This window comes from Epinephelus lanceolatus, chromosome 20 (genome assembly GCF_041903045.1).
Source record: "Epinephelus lanceolatus isolate andai-2023 chromosome 20, ASM4190304v1, whole genome shotgun sequence".
NCBI lineage: Eukaryota > Metazoa > Chordata > Actinopteri > Perciformes > Serranidae > Epinephelus > Epinephelus lanceolatus.
The window spans coordinates 21,947,609-21,963,976 of NC_135753.1; the positions used below are offsets into that span (position 1 = coordinate 21,947,609).

Sequence of the window (16,368 nt, forward strand, 5' to 3'; positions counted from 1 at the left end):
CACAGCCCAAAGTGTCTTAAAATTGCTTCTTTTGTTCAAAGACTATGACACCTTTACTACATCACACATCATCAGCTTTCAAAAATGACCAAAAAAGCAGCAGCACTTCCAAATTTAAGAATCTAGAACCAGCAAATATTTGACATTGTTGCTTGAAAAATGACTGAAACAATTAATAAATAGTTTGCAATTAATTTTCTTTCAATTGACTTATCAATTAATCGACTAATCGTTGCAGCTCTAACAGAATGGCGCCAATTTTGCACCAAATGTATGCATGTTACTCAATTTAAATACATGCAAATAGTACAGGAGCACTGAGACGCTATTTGCTTAACAGTGCAGTTAGGGATTCATTTCCTTGGGAATTATATGGTAAATCTGTGCTATCCTTTTGTGAATTCGCCAGTTTGTTGTTTTTGGTGCAACTTCAATTAAACTAGCCATTTGTGGGTCATTGTAGAGGCTGACATGTGTTAACTGAGCCCTAATGATCTAGTAAGGACTCAAGATGGAAATCCAGAGTCTCACTTCATTTTAGTCAATTTAAAAGTATTTTTTGAACCACAATGACTGAATTAAATGGAGTACGGTGACGACTACACATAGAGAATATGTCAGATTTGACAAATGCTTGTTCTGGCCCAGTCAAGGAGATGTATCCACATTTAATATCCAACTTGTACACTGGTTTGGAGGACAGTGTTGTACATTCTGACCCATAAATCATCATAGATGTCCCGAAACAGGCACACAGTAATCCCTCTTGAGACCATATGTGTACCCTCTGATCCACCATGAAGACAGAGAGTACTTTCTGATAGTTAAGGAAACAATAACACAGCTTTTCAGCCTGTGTGTGTGTGTGTGTGTGTGTGTGTGTGTGTGTGCGTGTGTGTGAGACACAGAGTGAAAGAGGCAGAGCAGCCTTGTTAGGAGGGTAAAAGGTTTCTGTCTGGTAGTGACATGGCACATCAGTGCTGGGGTAATTGACGTGGCCTTCATCAGACACACACACACACACACACACACACACACACACACACACTGCTCTCCTGCGTTTTCACCACATTCATTTCCAAATGCTATTCAAGAAAGGACCCAGCCTACATTTTACCAGCTGACCTAAAAAAAAAAATGGAAAAGATTAGATAAATGAAGAAGCAAACAAACACATATCAAAGCCACCCCACACACACTGTGTGAATTGAGTTATACACAGAAACCAGATGCAGGAAATCCTGTTTCACAAAAGCCACTGCTATCAGGACGAGCCAATCAGATGCCTCTATTTTGGCAAACCAGAGAGCATGGTCAGAGGCAATATTGCATGATGGCAAAATCAGATTATTTTCCCCTCTCTGGTGCTCCGAAAAGGGGAAGCGTTAAAAAGGGATTTGTGAAACCAGGAAGTGATTCAGAAAATGCTGAGCGATGCCTCATTGTCTCCCTCACCACCATTTATCAAAACACTACCGTAATCACTGGAGCAATCCTCATTTTAAACCGTGACTCACGTCTATACTTGACTCACACTGAATAACAGAGGCAGCAGAGGGGGTTTCACAGGGACTTGACAAACTGTAGAGCATATTACTAATCTAAAATTCAGCCATTTAAAAGTCACACAGCTTTTTACTGACAAGTTTGTGTCACTGTGAGTTTATCATCAGTGATTTAACACATTTTTTTTCTGGTCACATACTGGAAAAGCATCTTTCATTGTTTTTCAGAAGCTTTTGAAAAGTGTTGGGAACCTTTTGTGCTCCGAGCCATCCTTGGAGCAACAAGCTCTTTATCTTTTGTCAATAAGTCAGTGCCTTCAGGATTTGGCGAGATTTTGGGGGGATTGTTGGAGCCTAAAATGCCTGATTTCACAGCAGCTTTTTCTAAAAGATATTGCAAGGCATGTAGGAGTTTTTTGCAATCAAATTTTATGTTTTGTTTTTATTCCTGCTATGTCAGGGTCTCTATGGGTATCAGACACTTAAATTTAATGCTTTTTAAGACCTTTTTAAGATAATTTTTTACCAGATTTAAAACTGATATTTAGACAAATTATCTTTTGTGGTAATAAAGACCCCACAAATTCACAACTATTTAATGACTTTCAACGTGTTAATAAATTTTAATTTGAGAAATTCTAAGACTTTTTAAGGAACTGCAGACACCTTGTATGCTCTCCAAAACCAATAAACACATTTTTAAAAATAATAATAATTCATCAGACATTTAATGAAAAGTAAAATTTTCAGAGTAGAACATGACCTTCAACTATTGGTGTGTTTTTGCAGCAAAAAATATCTAAATGACAAAAAGTTTGTGGCTTAAGTTATTTATGATCTAAACTAGAGCCTATTACCACGCCCTCTTATCACAATTAGTCTATATCATTGTGTTTAAGTATACATCTCTAGCTTTTTGCGCACATAAAATATCCCACTTAGCTGCAACACTAAGCAAAAGTGACCACACAAGTAATGCTGTAATCCCGATGTTGCACACTACATGAAGTGAACTCTTACTTGGGATCAGGTGGTCCATCTGACAGCGGTTTCATTGACAGCTTGCAGAGGGAGCGAAAGACAAGGAAGGCATCTTTCTGGAGGATGTGGGAGAATTTTGCACCTGGCGGCTGGCCCGGCGCTGCTCCTGACTCCTACAGAGAAACAAAAACAGTGAAATCAGTGTGCAGCTAGAAACATCTTCTTTCACTGACTCTCAGCTTACGGAACATAATAAAAGGGATGATTAAAAGCCTCCCGGTCTATTAGATGTGTGTAACCTTGATCACTGAGGAGTGCAATCAACCATGATTGCAGGTTTCATATACAGCTGAAAAGAGGGGCGATTGCATAAGACATTCAAGGAAATATATTCACCTTAATTAAAGACTGGATTTAGTAGACTTCACAGTACAAGTGTTGACAGACTTTTCATTATTTTGTCTTTTGATTAAATCAAGTTGTTCATTTCCTCTGACTCTCAGACAGTGCAGCAGGGTCACAATGTTACATCATAAACAAGAATTTAATCATCTGAAAACAGGGGTGAACGCCATCTAACAATTCTAACACATTAACATGAAACAAATTAAAAATCATTTGCTATATTTCTTATTTATTTTAACCAGTACGTCTTACTTTGACTTCAACTCATAACAAAATGTAGCAACTGTGCTCCGTCCTTCACCTGAGTGTCATTGGACGAGAGAGACAGCCTGTCATCAGGCAGCGAGGGGGTGAAGCTGGCAGAGATAGGCGTGCCGGGAATGCCGTTGGCATGGACGTGCTCACTGTCGCTACCCAGGGTGCCCTCGTCCTCCAGGGAGCTCTGAGTGCCTTCTGTTACTGCTTCAGCCGGCTCCGACTCTGCTGGCTCCCCTTCGCCGCCAGGCTCCTTGGTGTCGGAGCAAAGGTTTGTGGGGTCCAAGCAGTGCCCTGCAATGATGATGGAGCAGGGAGGAGTTAGACAGAGGCGACACATTGATCTCCAGTCTCAACATGAAGATACTAAAAGGGGACTTTTAGGCCTGGAGCAGATGACCATAAAATGAAATTCATCAAGAGCTAACGTCAGCCTCTCTCGAAAGTAGAAGGAAAGTTTGGAACAGAGTATTTCTCACCTCATTTTTTGAAAAACTTTACAAACATCAGACATTATAACATTATATATGTACAACAACAAAAAAAGCATAATAGGTCCCCTTAAAACACTTTGACACATCCAGGACTACATGTTGTATGTCCATCGAGGCAACATGTAACTGTCAGATCTTAATCTGATGTTCTGGTCAAGTACAAAGAGATAAAATGACAGTGGCACATTAGCAAACAGCATCTAAGAGAACTTTCAGGTTAAAAGAGGATAGAGTGCATTTCTGTTCAATGTTCCTCCCGACCATTACGGCCTGTTTGTCAAATTGCTGCTCAAGGGTAAAAGAGTATTTGAAAGAGAAAGCCAAAGCACTATTCTTTTGTGTGTCGAAGTTAATGAAGCTTTTTTTAGGCGGCCATAGAAAAAATAAAAGCTCCTTTTAACTTTTGCACACAAAGACAGAGTGCTTTGCCTCTTCCTGTCAGCATCTAAGGGAACTTCGGGGAGCTTGACACGACCTAAAATTATAGTGTAGCTTCCCGGGAAGTATTTCTCAGCAGAGGGCCAGGCTTAGAGACTTTTGCATCTCCTTTCAGACACATTTTGTACCCAGAGAGGCGCGTGCTATCTATCAAATGGGCACCAGCCTGGGAGCATAGTCCACTTGTCACCTGAGGTAGGGCTCATACAGAGACAGCACACCGCTTTCCTTTTTCCATATGCATTTAAAGGCCCAGACACACCAACGGATATCAAAGAACTAGTGGTAATAAATGTCGACTGCTGCGTTGCCTTATGTTGCATGCGTCTCAACCGAAAGCTGCACTTGAACACATCGCAAAGACTACAGCCAATGGCCAACTAGATACGTTCTTTGCCTACGTGAGAGGAAAAAACTCCAGCAGGCGGTGGTAGTTTGTTTGATCAACAGGACAGATTCAAGACGCTAGTTAGCACATCAATAAGTAGAGATGCACAATGATGTCGGCACGTCATCGGTATCGGCCTATATTGGCTTTAAAATTAAATATCAGAATCGGCCAACGTGCTTTTTCCTAATTTGCACAATGAATGAATATACATACACTGAAAAGTATTGTATTTCATGTCTCCATCTGCAGGATAAGAGTATGCATAGATAATATTGTGCTAGTTCTACTACACAAGACACTTGATGATCACTAAAACTGGGTGGGGAAAAAAGTGGTTCTCTTTCAAACATTCACTCGGTATCTCACTATGGTACGGTGAGATACGTCACTTATCTTGTCAGAGAACCGGGGTTACCTTTGTAACCTAAAGTTATATCAATATCGGTATCGGTCAAATGAGTTGTTGCATATCGGATATCCGCAAAAAAACCAATATCGTGCATCCCTATTGACAACACAGCCCAATACTGAAAGAACAAAATTATGTTTACCAAGCACCAGCAAACAGTAACAAACAATTACGAACCTTTCTACTAAAGATCTTAATGGCTAAAGAATAATCTTACCGTGTATGCCTAATTTGCTTTGCTCACACCCTCTGAACTTTAGTCCTTTGTTTGCTTTCCTCACTTCTGTTTCCCTTTTTGCAGCTGAGCTGAACTGTTAATCAGAGTGATCTCACTCACAGACGGGCTGCAACGCCTCCGACACCGATTCAACATGCTGAATCGACCGAAAGACAGCTGACAATGGTCAAGTAGTGCCAACAGTGTGGGACACGATGCAAAAACTAGGGTGACAGACGCTCATTGACAGCCTGACTTGGTGTGTCAGGGCCCTAAAACACCAAATTAGCAAATAATGGGACGATAAATTAAATGTGTGGCTGATTCCACTGCTGAGTTACATTCTGCTGGATGGCTGAATTTGCAAGAGGTCAGTTTTGTATTAAAAAAACATGAACTCACAAAAGCAGGTGCAGATTTGCACAAGTATGGTGGGGAAATGCAAATTCAAATAACCTGTTTGGCGGGCAAAGGATAAGCAAACTGAAACGGCTCATAGGAGCTGCCCTGAATAGAAAGCAGAGGGGATAGTTGTGGCTCAAGTACTTGAACTTGCTGTTCATTGAGCTGCTAATGCACCATGACAAATACACTCACTTGACTCTGAGGTGGATTGTACAAGTAATCCCTTCTTTATGCTTGTGCTTTGATTTCCCCTTGAAAATAGGTGAATGACTCCTACGTTAGCAATACAAATGTGCTTATAAATAAAGCTAGGTGTGTTTTTAGGATACTCTCAAAGAATAATTAGCCACTGCCTTTAATTTTTTATATCAATCTCTCTCACCTCCTGCAACAGTGTTGACCACCTCCTGTAGAATACTCTGAACGATTTCCTGGGCTTTCTCCTCATAGTTCGGGGTCCCCTCGTCCTCCTCCTCACCTGCCTCTGGATGCTGCTGGGCTGCTGCATCTGAACAACACACACACACACACACACACACACACACACACACACACACACAGAGTTTAAGAAAACACATTAAACCTCTTTGTTGACTGAAAAAGGTGCCGAGGGCAGTCAAAACATCCGCTCTGCAGTAAGTATAGTGCTTTCTGGGCCAGCATCCATAAAGCTACAATGTCACTGACAGACTGTTTTTAATCCTGCTGTTCATATTCTACACCAGCTTTCACAGTGAATGAGCCATTGTAGTGCTGAATGTGGTATCAAATGTTTGCGACGGTAAACACTGGTTCTGGCGGCTTTTCTTTCCTTTGAATGTAATTGCACAAAATGTCAAGAGTGAAGCTTTTATCGAGCACAGGCAGTGGGTTACTGTTTTTATCAGCAAACACACCAGCCAAGATTGTACATAAAGCCCAGGAGATATGAAATGTTTACAATATGTGATCTTAAACATGTCTGTGGCTGTTTATCAAGTGTGTGTGTGTGTGTGTGTGTGTGTGTGTGTGTGTGTACAGCCCTAATTTGTTTAAAGTCACACTAATCCTTTGCTAAGCCCCTCCCTAGAAAGGCTACTGTCTAATTCAGGAGTTGGCAACTATTACTATTAAAAGAGCCATTATTGGCCAAAAGATATAAATTTGAATAAAGGTAACAGACTATTAAATCTAAATTAGCCTATCAAAATTATGAATAAATCTCAGTGAGCATTCATTAATATGATTTACTACAAGGTGGCTACACTGCAGTTGGCTATTTATAATTATTTAGCAATTTAACTTTGCAGCATTGGTGATGAAAGCCAATGAATCTGTTCACATACTATTAAATTCTCTATTTTCCTCCAAGCCTTTTTGGATTTGGAGTCCATGGCTAGCTTTGCTAGGGAGACTCCAGACCACCGCTATTGGAGTCCAACAAAATTTAGAGGAAAAGGCACCGGGTCGTAGACATATGACACACCATTCAATTGATGAAACGTTAAAACATTTTTTAATTCAACGTATAGGCTACAGATTTTTACAATTGTAGAATGCAATAATCACTTTAGGCCTACAACAATGACAACTGAAAATCTGAATGTTGAAAAATGGCCGCTATTCATTTCCATATAATTTTATGTCAAAGTCACAGGGAGCCAATGGAAAAGGTAAGTGGTTCCTAAATGGTGGGTCATGGTCCAAAAGTGGGTCAGGGTTCCATTCTGAATGACTCGCCAACATGTCGTTTTAAAAAACACACTTTATTTTTGAAATATAGTGAATTTCTGGCACAAGCTTTTATTTTGAAGTGCTGTTTCCTGTAATAGAGTGAGTGAATAACAGACAGCTACTTAACAGAGACAGCAAACTAGCTTGATGACATGGCCAGATGCAAGTATGACGCTGAATATATTGAATATTTGTGGACCTTCAACCAATGACTAAGGAGAAACCTGGACCCCACGGCCGGATCAGTTGGGAACCACTGGTCTAAAGAGCCACATTCTGCTTCGGTGCCACAGTTTGCCTATCCCTAGTGTAATTGTATGTTAGCAACTGTCAGTAAGCACAGCAGGCCTGTCCCCCTTCAGAACAAAGTAAATGCTAAAATGGTGTGCATATGGAACCTGCATGTCCGACAGCAGATATCCCTTAAATATTTAGAGGGTGGTGTCATATATTTCTGTATTCCTTATGCTCTGAGGTAAGAGGCTAGGCTAACTTAAGTTAGCTGGTTTAGCACTTAGCAAACAAAGACAGTTAAATATTTATTGTAAGTAACTTTCATTTGAACTTTAGGTTAAACAGTTGTGTACCACTTGAGGCTGTTTGCGCTTTAAACAAATAGAAAAGAAAAAAAAATTTGTTTTGTTAGCATTGGGCTAAAACATATATAAGATAATTAAAGCTACAGGGAGTTATAACTACACGTTAGCTTAAATTAAACACCATATTGACTTACTCTGCTCTCCAAAAATATTATTGGTCCTGTATATGTCTGTCGGTCATGTGAATTGTCAAAACATGGGGTGCCTGACGCTTACATTGATACCAGTGAGCCTTTCCCTGAACTTTAATGTCCTCTTCATTCACAATATTCCACCAGTAAATGGTATTGTGAATGTAGCTCTACAATGCATGTTGTGGTCCTTTCTGTCTACTTCTCTGATATTTCACCATTATTCCAGAAATATCCAATATCTATCTCCAATATTATTGAAACGCTGTATTGACGTGCCAGGAGCAAAGGCTTGACAGGCCTGACGGCAGTGACTCCATATCTTATATCTTTCAGAATAGGTCCCGCCCACAACTTTGGGATTTGCAAACAAAACTTCTGGATGTGCAAAAAAAAAACCCTTTGGGATTTCCAGTCAAAACTTTTAAATTGACATTAATACATTTTAAGCGGTTACGGAAAATGAGTGAAAGTAATGTATTTTACTTGCAATAAAACATTTTTTGATGGCAGTATCGATAATTCTGCTCTAAAATCCATTTTTTGATTGCTGCGGGGAAAGTTGGGCTATAAATTCTTTTCTGTTTGATTGGATAACAAAGAAACAAAAGTGACTTAATAACCAAGGAAGGCAGAACTTAGTGAAGGGTCATTTAAACAGTATCTTAAAATTTGGTATTAGCCTTATGAATATTGATAGTTTTTTACTTTTTCAAACAGGATGCTGGGGCTTGAAACTTGTCTTTGTGTGTTGGTAGATAAAGGACAATAATTGGGTAAAGTAAGGATACAGAATATAAAAATAATAAATCCCTTTATGCAGTCTTACTCTGTACTGCTGCTGTGGCTTGATCTGCCTCAGTCTGTTCATTTTCAGCCACGCAGAAATCCGAACCATTTTCTGGATCTGGGCTCTCGTAGACAGCCCCCTGCTCTCCCTGCTCCTCTTGCTCCCGCTGCTCCTCCTGCTCCCCAGACACAGACCTGCTGCTGCTCTCCGGGGCGGGTGTCGAGGGGGTGGACGGGGTGGACGGGATGGTAATGCTGGGAGTTGGAGGGGTGACGGGCCCGTTGGCCTCCTGGGACAGACCCTTGGCCGGCGGGTGGATGTGAGCCTGGAGCTGGGGGGAGTCTGGCTCGGTGTGCTGGGTAACCGGGGAGTGCTGCCGGTGCCGCTCTCTCTCCAGCTGCTTCGCTTCCTGCAGCTGCCAGGGGGGGTTGTGGGACACACACAGACACACACATACAAAATAATAAAAAACAAAACACACAGACATGGACAGTACACACAAAGAACAGCAAAAGCATTCATAGAACAGGCACATGCAACACACACATACGCACACACAGAAAAAAGACAGGTTAAGACTATGTAAACAAACTCATAACAGCAATTACAAGTTTGAACAACCTGTCAAGATTCCCTGAGGGCTCACTGAACCAAAAGCAGAGCCACAACACTTCCAGATGTCAAAGCAGAGAAAATAAGACTCTTTAAAAAGATTTTTTTCACATCTAGAGTGCCAGCATACAATAGATGAGTGTTCTTATGGAAATGTATATGAATACGCAATCACTGAGAAGTAGGACATGCTACTACGACAGCGATGAGACAAACTTTGTGGAATCGATTCATGCTGGCTCGTGTGAACTGGGTCTATTTCAGTCGGCTGGTGGCAGAAGGTATTTCTGATGGAAAATGGCTCATACAGCCATGTCCCCGCTGATGCGTCATGGCTGACTTGTGTTACCACTGCTTCTGATATGAGGTACTGGAAAGTGTTGCTATGCTTTAGCTTGGTAGGTCATGAACGAGAAGTGGGTCACAAGACATTTGCACATAGTTGTGGCCAAAAGATTCAGTCATGTTAGTAAATATTGCGTTATTTTAGATTAGGGCTGGGCGATATGGGCAAAATAGAAACATCATGATTATTTTGAATAAATACCTTGACATCGATATTGCAACTATACTGTAGGGTTGGCTACTGGCGCTTTCACAACATATTTACACAGTGAGAGGAAAGGTAAATACTAGAACAGCTAGAGCAGTCTGGTAAGTTCAGAACATTACTGCACACTTGCCAACCCTCCTTTTTTCCCTGGGAGACTTCTGTTGTTCATTGCCCTCCCTCGGTTTCACAGTTCTCTCGTATTTCTCCAAATTTCTGACAAATTTTCGCACTTTTTTGTCTTTTCATTATCAAAACCTGTTTCTGGCATTGTAAACAAATGTAAGCCCTACAATACTCAATGTGAACTGATTTCTATCCGTTGGCGCTTCCCCCTCTCTCCCTCCTTCTCCAGACCTCCAAACCTGCATGAGTCAAGCATAGCTGCGGGTGGGCGTCTCCTCTCTGTGGTAACCGCGTTACATGTGCGAATGTCTTACGGGATGCTCTGGGGGGGTTTGAGGGCTGCCTCGTGGGTTGGTGGGCCATAAAAATGCTGATGCAGTCCTTTTTACATGAATTTTCTGTAACTGCTTATCCTGTTGGGGGTCGCAGGGGGGGCTGGAGCCTATCCCAGCTGACATTGGGCGAGAGGCAGGGTACACCCTGGACAGGCCGCCAGATTATCACAGAGACAGACAACCATTTATGCTCACATTCACACCTAAGGGCAATTTTGAGTCACACCATTGACCTAGGAGGAAGCTGGAGTACCCGAGGAAAACCCTCCTCACAAGTACCCTCAAGAGACCATATCACACCTATTTTGGCCTCTCTTCACTGACTGCCTGTATAATTCAGAATTGATTTTAAGCTTCCCCTATCTGTCTACAAAGTCTGGCCCTGTCCTACATAGCAAACCTCCTAGCCCCTTATTCTACCCCCAGGTCCCTCAGGTCAGCTGACCTGGGCATGCTCCAGATTCAAGCTCATGAGTGAACTGTGGAAATGTCAAACAGCCAATCAGATTCACCCCCTCTATTGACTCCAGGCTCAAAACTACTTTTATTCATTAGCGTTTGAGTCCCCCTGATGTGGCTTTCCCTGATATGTGCCTGTGTGTGTTGTGTCTCTGAATGTATGAGCTGTGTACCTAACAGTTATGTTGCCTCTCGTGTATGTTTTTAACATTTTATTCCTTTTGCACAGCACTTTGCTCAATGGGAGTTTTTAAATGTGCTTTATAAATAAATTTGAGTTGAAAGACTAAACCTACAAAATCCTCCCAACTTTTGAGGTCTCAAGGTTGGCAAGTATGCTTTACAGTAAGGCAGCCTTTAAAAACAGGAAAAGACAACTCTTATAATATCAAATATCTTAAATCTAAGATGATCTAAGATCTCGTCTCGTCATGATTTTGATTTAATATTGGTATATTGCCCAGCCCTGATTCAGATAATAGATTGCTTCATGGCAGAGGTAAGGTTTGGTTTTGAGCAGAGTAACTCTATCTCTACTGCTGATCTCAGAGGGGGAAACAGTACTCATATGCACAGTTACACACTTAGTATTTCATGGCAAATACAGATCCAAAAAAGAGAGCAAACATTACAAGCAGTGGAAGTTCTCTCAGCCAAGCTAAATTAACAACAGCCCATGGTGCATTTTCAGTCCAAGTGCATTTGTAGATTTGTCGGGCACAAATGTATAAAAAAATAAAAACAAATTATAGACTTGAGTGACTCGAAGAGAAAAAAGCACAGTAACTAAAGAGATGTATGGGTTACAGATGGAAATATAAACAGTGTGACACATTTACAAAACAGTGATGATAGATGGTGTTTCTTCTATCGACAGCAGACTTGCTTTTCAATTAATAACTGTAATTAACAGAATAAATCTGCCAAGTGCAGGGACACTGGTGGTGTCAGTAGCCACAAGTCACAATTATACAATCTGTTTTAAGCTGTTTCTTCACAGAAAGTTTTTCTCTCTCCCACGAGGCAAACCAAAAACTGCATTTCACACCTACTTCATACACAAACTCCTTTTATTAAACTTAATATGTCTTGTTTTTTAAACCACACTTCCAGAAACTGCTCGAATCTAATTAAATGAGCCTGCTGCTATTGTCACATTTAAATGTGAGCAACTCAATTCAGTGACACAGCATTCCGAATGAAACAATTAGTATTGAATATGAGCAACAGTAACAAGGCCAGACAACGCACCTCGGCTGGAGGGGACAGGCGAGGCAGCGCAAACAAACTAAGCTCATTATTTAAATGCCACCTCAGTCGGATAGTGAAGGCTGAATCTGTGAGAGTGAGCCAGACAAACACTGTGTGTGTGTTTGTGTGTGTATGTGTGTGCGTGTGTGTGATCATACCATGCTGAGCCGCAGCAGTCAGGAGGATCCATCTACACACAAACACACAAACTGGATCTCCCTGTGCAGCAGCACAACACTACACGGGGAGTGACAACACAACAATAGGCCTCTGCCTCAAAGTCTGCCTTGTCTCTCTATCTCTACCCCTGACTGCTTCTTTATATTTCCCCGTCTGTGTCTGACTCAATACCAGTCGCTTATTGTTCTAAAACAACTGTATTAGGCCCTTTGGAGGAACAAAACATAACAAAAAGCTGTCAGGGATGAGACGGGCGTAGCTGACCTGCGATAACACATTTACCAGGCTCAGGTGTGGATGTGAACCAAAATGTAAATTAGTGCAGGAGAAGCGAGATGATTTGTAGGCAAGTCAACAGAAAGCCACGGCAAGCATATGGTGGAAAAAAGTACACAGCATACCTGCTCCTGTGCAGTGTAGGAGCAAAGGAAGAGAACGGATGAGTGCATGAATGGATGAGGGAAAAACAGCGCAAACACAGATACACAGAAGAAAAGTTTAAGAGTTCTGATCAGGCAAGTCACGGCAGTCCTGCACGCTTTACCTGGCGGTCACGCTTTCTGGAGGCCAGAGACCAAGATAGCTTGTGATTTGTAAGCTATGTGTCCAAAAGGAAGGGAGGGAGGCAGGTGAGGAGGGGGGAAAGTGTCATTCAAAAAGAAAAAGATGACATTAGAGCAAGCTTTGTTTTTTAAGGCAACACCTAAAATGTCCCTCTGGACACAAAGCAAACAGTAGACTTTAATGAAACCATCAAGCAGAAAGCTTTCCTACAGAATATAATGTCTTTCATTGTATTACAATCCAATCTGACCCAATGCCAAAACAGTTTTACATAATTTGCTGCAGCATTATTAAACTGCAAGCTCACAGAGATTTGAGCCTAAAAATTTGCAGTTTGTTTGATCCTATAAACAGCTACATCGGCTTTTGTTAGTTCATCAGACAGTGGCTCAAGGGAGGAGCTGTCCTCTCTTTCACTTTTGTGCGTCTCTCTACATAAAAAGGATTATGTGTGATAATGTTTCCAAAGGGTCGGACATACTGCTTGGTTCTCCATGCGGGCGAAGATGACGTTGAGCATCTGTGTGAGTGTGGCCTTGGCCGTGGTCTGGTTGATGAGGTTTTTGCTGGCCAGGTAGATGTTGTAACACGTGCGGACGGCCTGCAGGACAGTGCCCTCGTGGATTTCTATGTGCTGGGAGGTCACTGCTGTCAACAAAGCCTGGAGGAAAGAACATAGGAGATGTCAAAGTGGCAGGGGCAGATTAGATGAACATCAAAAAAAGTATCTTGTTCAAGGAAATATTTTGTTTAACAGTAAGTCATTAAGTGTATTTTTTTTCTAATAAGTTATAGTTCAGTCAGGAACACTTTAGTCAAAGAAAACTTATTTCAACTTGCAGTATTATATTTGGTGGTATGGCTCTGTTCTGGGGCCTCGCTGCCTTTCCATGGGCCTATGCAGAAAGACTCTTCCATGCGAAAGGCCTTAAGGCAGAGAGAGCAAACCTCCCCGCCCTTCCATGTGCCTATGTGGAAAGCCTTAAGGTAGAGAGAGCACACCTCTCTGCCCTTCCATGCGCCTATGTGGAAAGTCTGAGGCAGACAGTTAAATCCTCCCTGCCCTTCCATGCGCCTATATGTAAAGCCTAAGGCAGGGAGAGCAGCAGCGAAGACCCCCCGGGACCAGAACAGAGCAGCAGCAATGACAAACAGAGATGACATCAATAAGTCAGACACAGTATGAAAAGGAGGAGCTGGGGTGGAGACAGGTGTGTCTTCTGTTTTTATGCTGCTCTTGTAGCTGCCTTTCATTGGCCAGAAATTTCAACGTACCTGTACTGTTTTGCATCTACACAAATGGCAATAATGAATCTATCTATCTAATCTATCTAAGCCAGTGCAGAGTCCTATGTTCGGTTGACTTGGGTCAGCTGATCGGTCAATAACTGACCGAATAAGGACAGTGGAGAAATTTACTGGCCTCCTAGTCTTTCTGCTCTTACTACAGGTTACAAAATAATCCTTTTAAGAAACTTTTGTCATGTTTTCCAGATGGGCCATGGAAAAGGTTAAACATGTAAACTCACCATTTGTCAAATGTCAATATCTGTAAGGCGTTTTCACACACGTGCCTCAGCTTCAGCTCTGGAAATTTTACACCTCAGTGTCATGTTCAAAAACAGCCCTGAATATTACGCGTACTTAACCTACTGAAGTCCTTTATAACACTTCCATGGCACTGCGTGAATCACTAACAGATAGGTTGTACTTCTAGGGGAAGTTATTAAAGATGCAAGAGTATTCTTAAATATGTGTTTCTTTGAGTACTTCCCCCCTACAAAGCAGCACTACAAAAGAACACACACAAAAAAAATTCATCCCAGGAGCTTCCTGGATAAACATCCAGGAGGGATGGGCAGATCGATACTACAAGCTACTCATTTGGTATCGATTTCTTTACAAAAATATCGATAATAAAATCATATAAATACAAAACGTGGGTAGCTGCATTACTTTCAAACATTTTCAGTACTTTTATATATATATATATCTTGTCAAAACAGCCCTGATATATTTATCTGGCTCCTGTCACATGACTGTGGAAACCTATCTGACTCACTGCCACTCTCCAGCAGAGATGACAAAACAATCAAGACCAGATCATACGGCTCATTGTCTCCCTGTAAACCATCACATTTATAACATAATTACACACCAACTAAATTAGTCTTTTCAAATGACGTATTGATTCATAAGAGAAAAAGGAGCTACTTGTAGTGTAGTGAAATAAAAAGTAAAATAATAAAACTGACTTCATATCAAAGTAATACAAAGATGAAGTGATCTGCTTTTGAGAAATATTATAAATGTGATGCTGAATTAAAGCAATCTGAAGTATCTGTGTGATGAGCTGTGAAATCTCGGAAGACAAGGACAGCAGCACACCTTAATAATCTGTAGCTGCACGCCCTCATCAGTCTGCGGCCCTTGGAAACAAGCGCAGATGGTCTCGATGATCCTGTCGATGAGCTTCTTGCCCGGGGCTGTGCTGTCTGGGGCACTACCTGTCAGGTGGCCGTACGCTATCAGCTTCTACAGGTCAGAAACATATGCAAACATTGGGAGTATGTGTCATGTCACTTTCTGTACAATTATCTTTTGAAAGTACTACTGCTTTTTTAGTTGTCTCTCAAAGTGACTTGGTAGAGTTAGGCATAACATCTCAGAGTACAAATCTGGGGCTCTGCCGTCCAACTTGTCCTGCCACTGACCTGTAAACAGTCGAGCGAGGTGATGACAATGCGGGGACATTTGGACTGACAAGCCAGCTCAAACGGCAAGAAGTACTTGTCGGCTTCAATGAAGTTGGTCTTTGATTTGATTGGCGGTAAAGTGCTGGAACCCGATTTGCCATCTCCACTGGGCGGACTAGGAAGGAACAATACACACACACAAAAAAAGAGAAGAGATGGAGACACACAAAAACACAGCGATCACACACAGCGATCACACGGTCCAGTCTGTCAGCTGGAGTCACTTGAAAAGAAGGAGGAGGGCTCAAAAATCAGCCTGACACACTCACACTCCCCTTGACTAACAGAGCATTAAAGAAGTGAGTGCAAAGAATGGCATGTTTCACTGGGGAGAACGGCCTCTGACGTGTTGCCCTGCATCCTGCTCCTCCAGGAAAATGCAGAGTAACAAAATCTTTATTACCGTGAATTTAATGTAGAGCCTGACTGCTTCAAATTTTTCACTTGATCTCTCTCAGGGAGGGGTACTAATCCCAGAGGTTTGTTATTCAGTTTTAGCCGTGTGCTCATGCTGACAAAGCATCTCCTGGCCTTAACTCAAACGATACAGTGATTTTTTTTCTGAATTTTTTAAGACCGGAGACTCAGACATAAAATATGGACCATTGCTTTCAGCAGCCATGTGTCTACAGCATCCCCGAGCACAAACACCACACCCAGACTGCACTGGCTGGAATACGAGAGGAACAGAGAAAGGGAGGGAGGGAGGTTGGGGCAAAAGATGGAAGGAGGGAAACTGATAGAGCAGGAGGAGTTGCACTGTTTATGTCTTGGCAATGAAAAAGGATGACTTCAGCTCTTT

The 16,368-nt window shown here is 41.7% G+C and overlaps 1 protein-coding gene across 4 annotated transcripts in view; it reads right to left on the bottom strand.

Moving 5' to 3' along the window:
- The window catches only part of arfgef1 (ADP-ribosylation factor guanine nucleotide-exchange factor 1 (brefeldin A-inhibited)), a 71,021-nt gene that overhangs the window by 27,919 nt on the left and 26,734 nt on the right, over positions 1 to 16,368 (bottom strand). For 2 of the 4 annotated variants that reach the window (XM_078162971.1, XM_078162972.1), the window contains exons 3-10: positions 15,525 to 15,681; positions 15,199 to 15,345; positions 13,292 to 13,471; positions 12,791 to 12,844; positions 8,773 to 9,148; positions 5,883 to 6,008; positions 3,193 to 3,440; positions 2,526 to 2,659 (exon numbers count right to left, since the gene is read on the bottom strand). In XM_078162971.1, the coding sequence (XP_078019097.1) occupies positions 2,526 to 2,659; positions 3,193 to 3,440; positions 5,883 to 6,008; positions 8,773 to 9,148; positions 12,791 to 12,844; positions 13,292 to 13,471; positions 15,199 to 15,345; positions 15,525 to 15,681 (1,422 nt within the window). The remainder of the gene's footprint in view (positions 1 to 2,525; positions 2,660 to 3,192; positions 3,441 to 5,882; positions 6,009 to 8,772; positions 9,149 to 12,790; positions 12,845 to 13,291; positions 13,472 to 15,198; positions 15,346 to 15,524; positions 15,682 to 16,368) is intronic. The other 2 variants (XM_078162974.1, XM_078162973.1) reach the window with 1 other exon arrangement.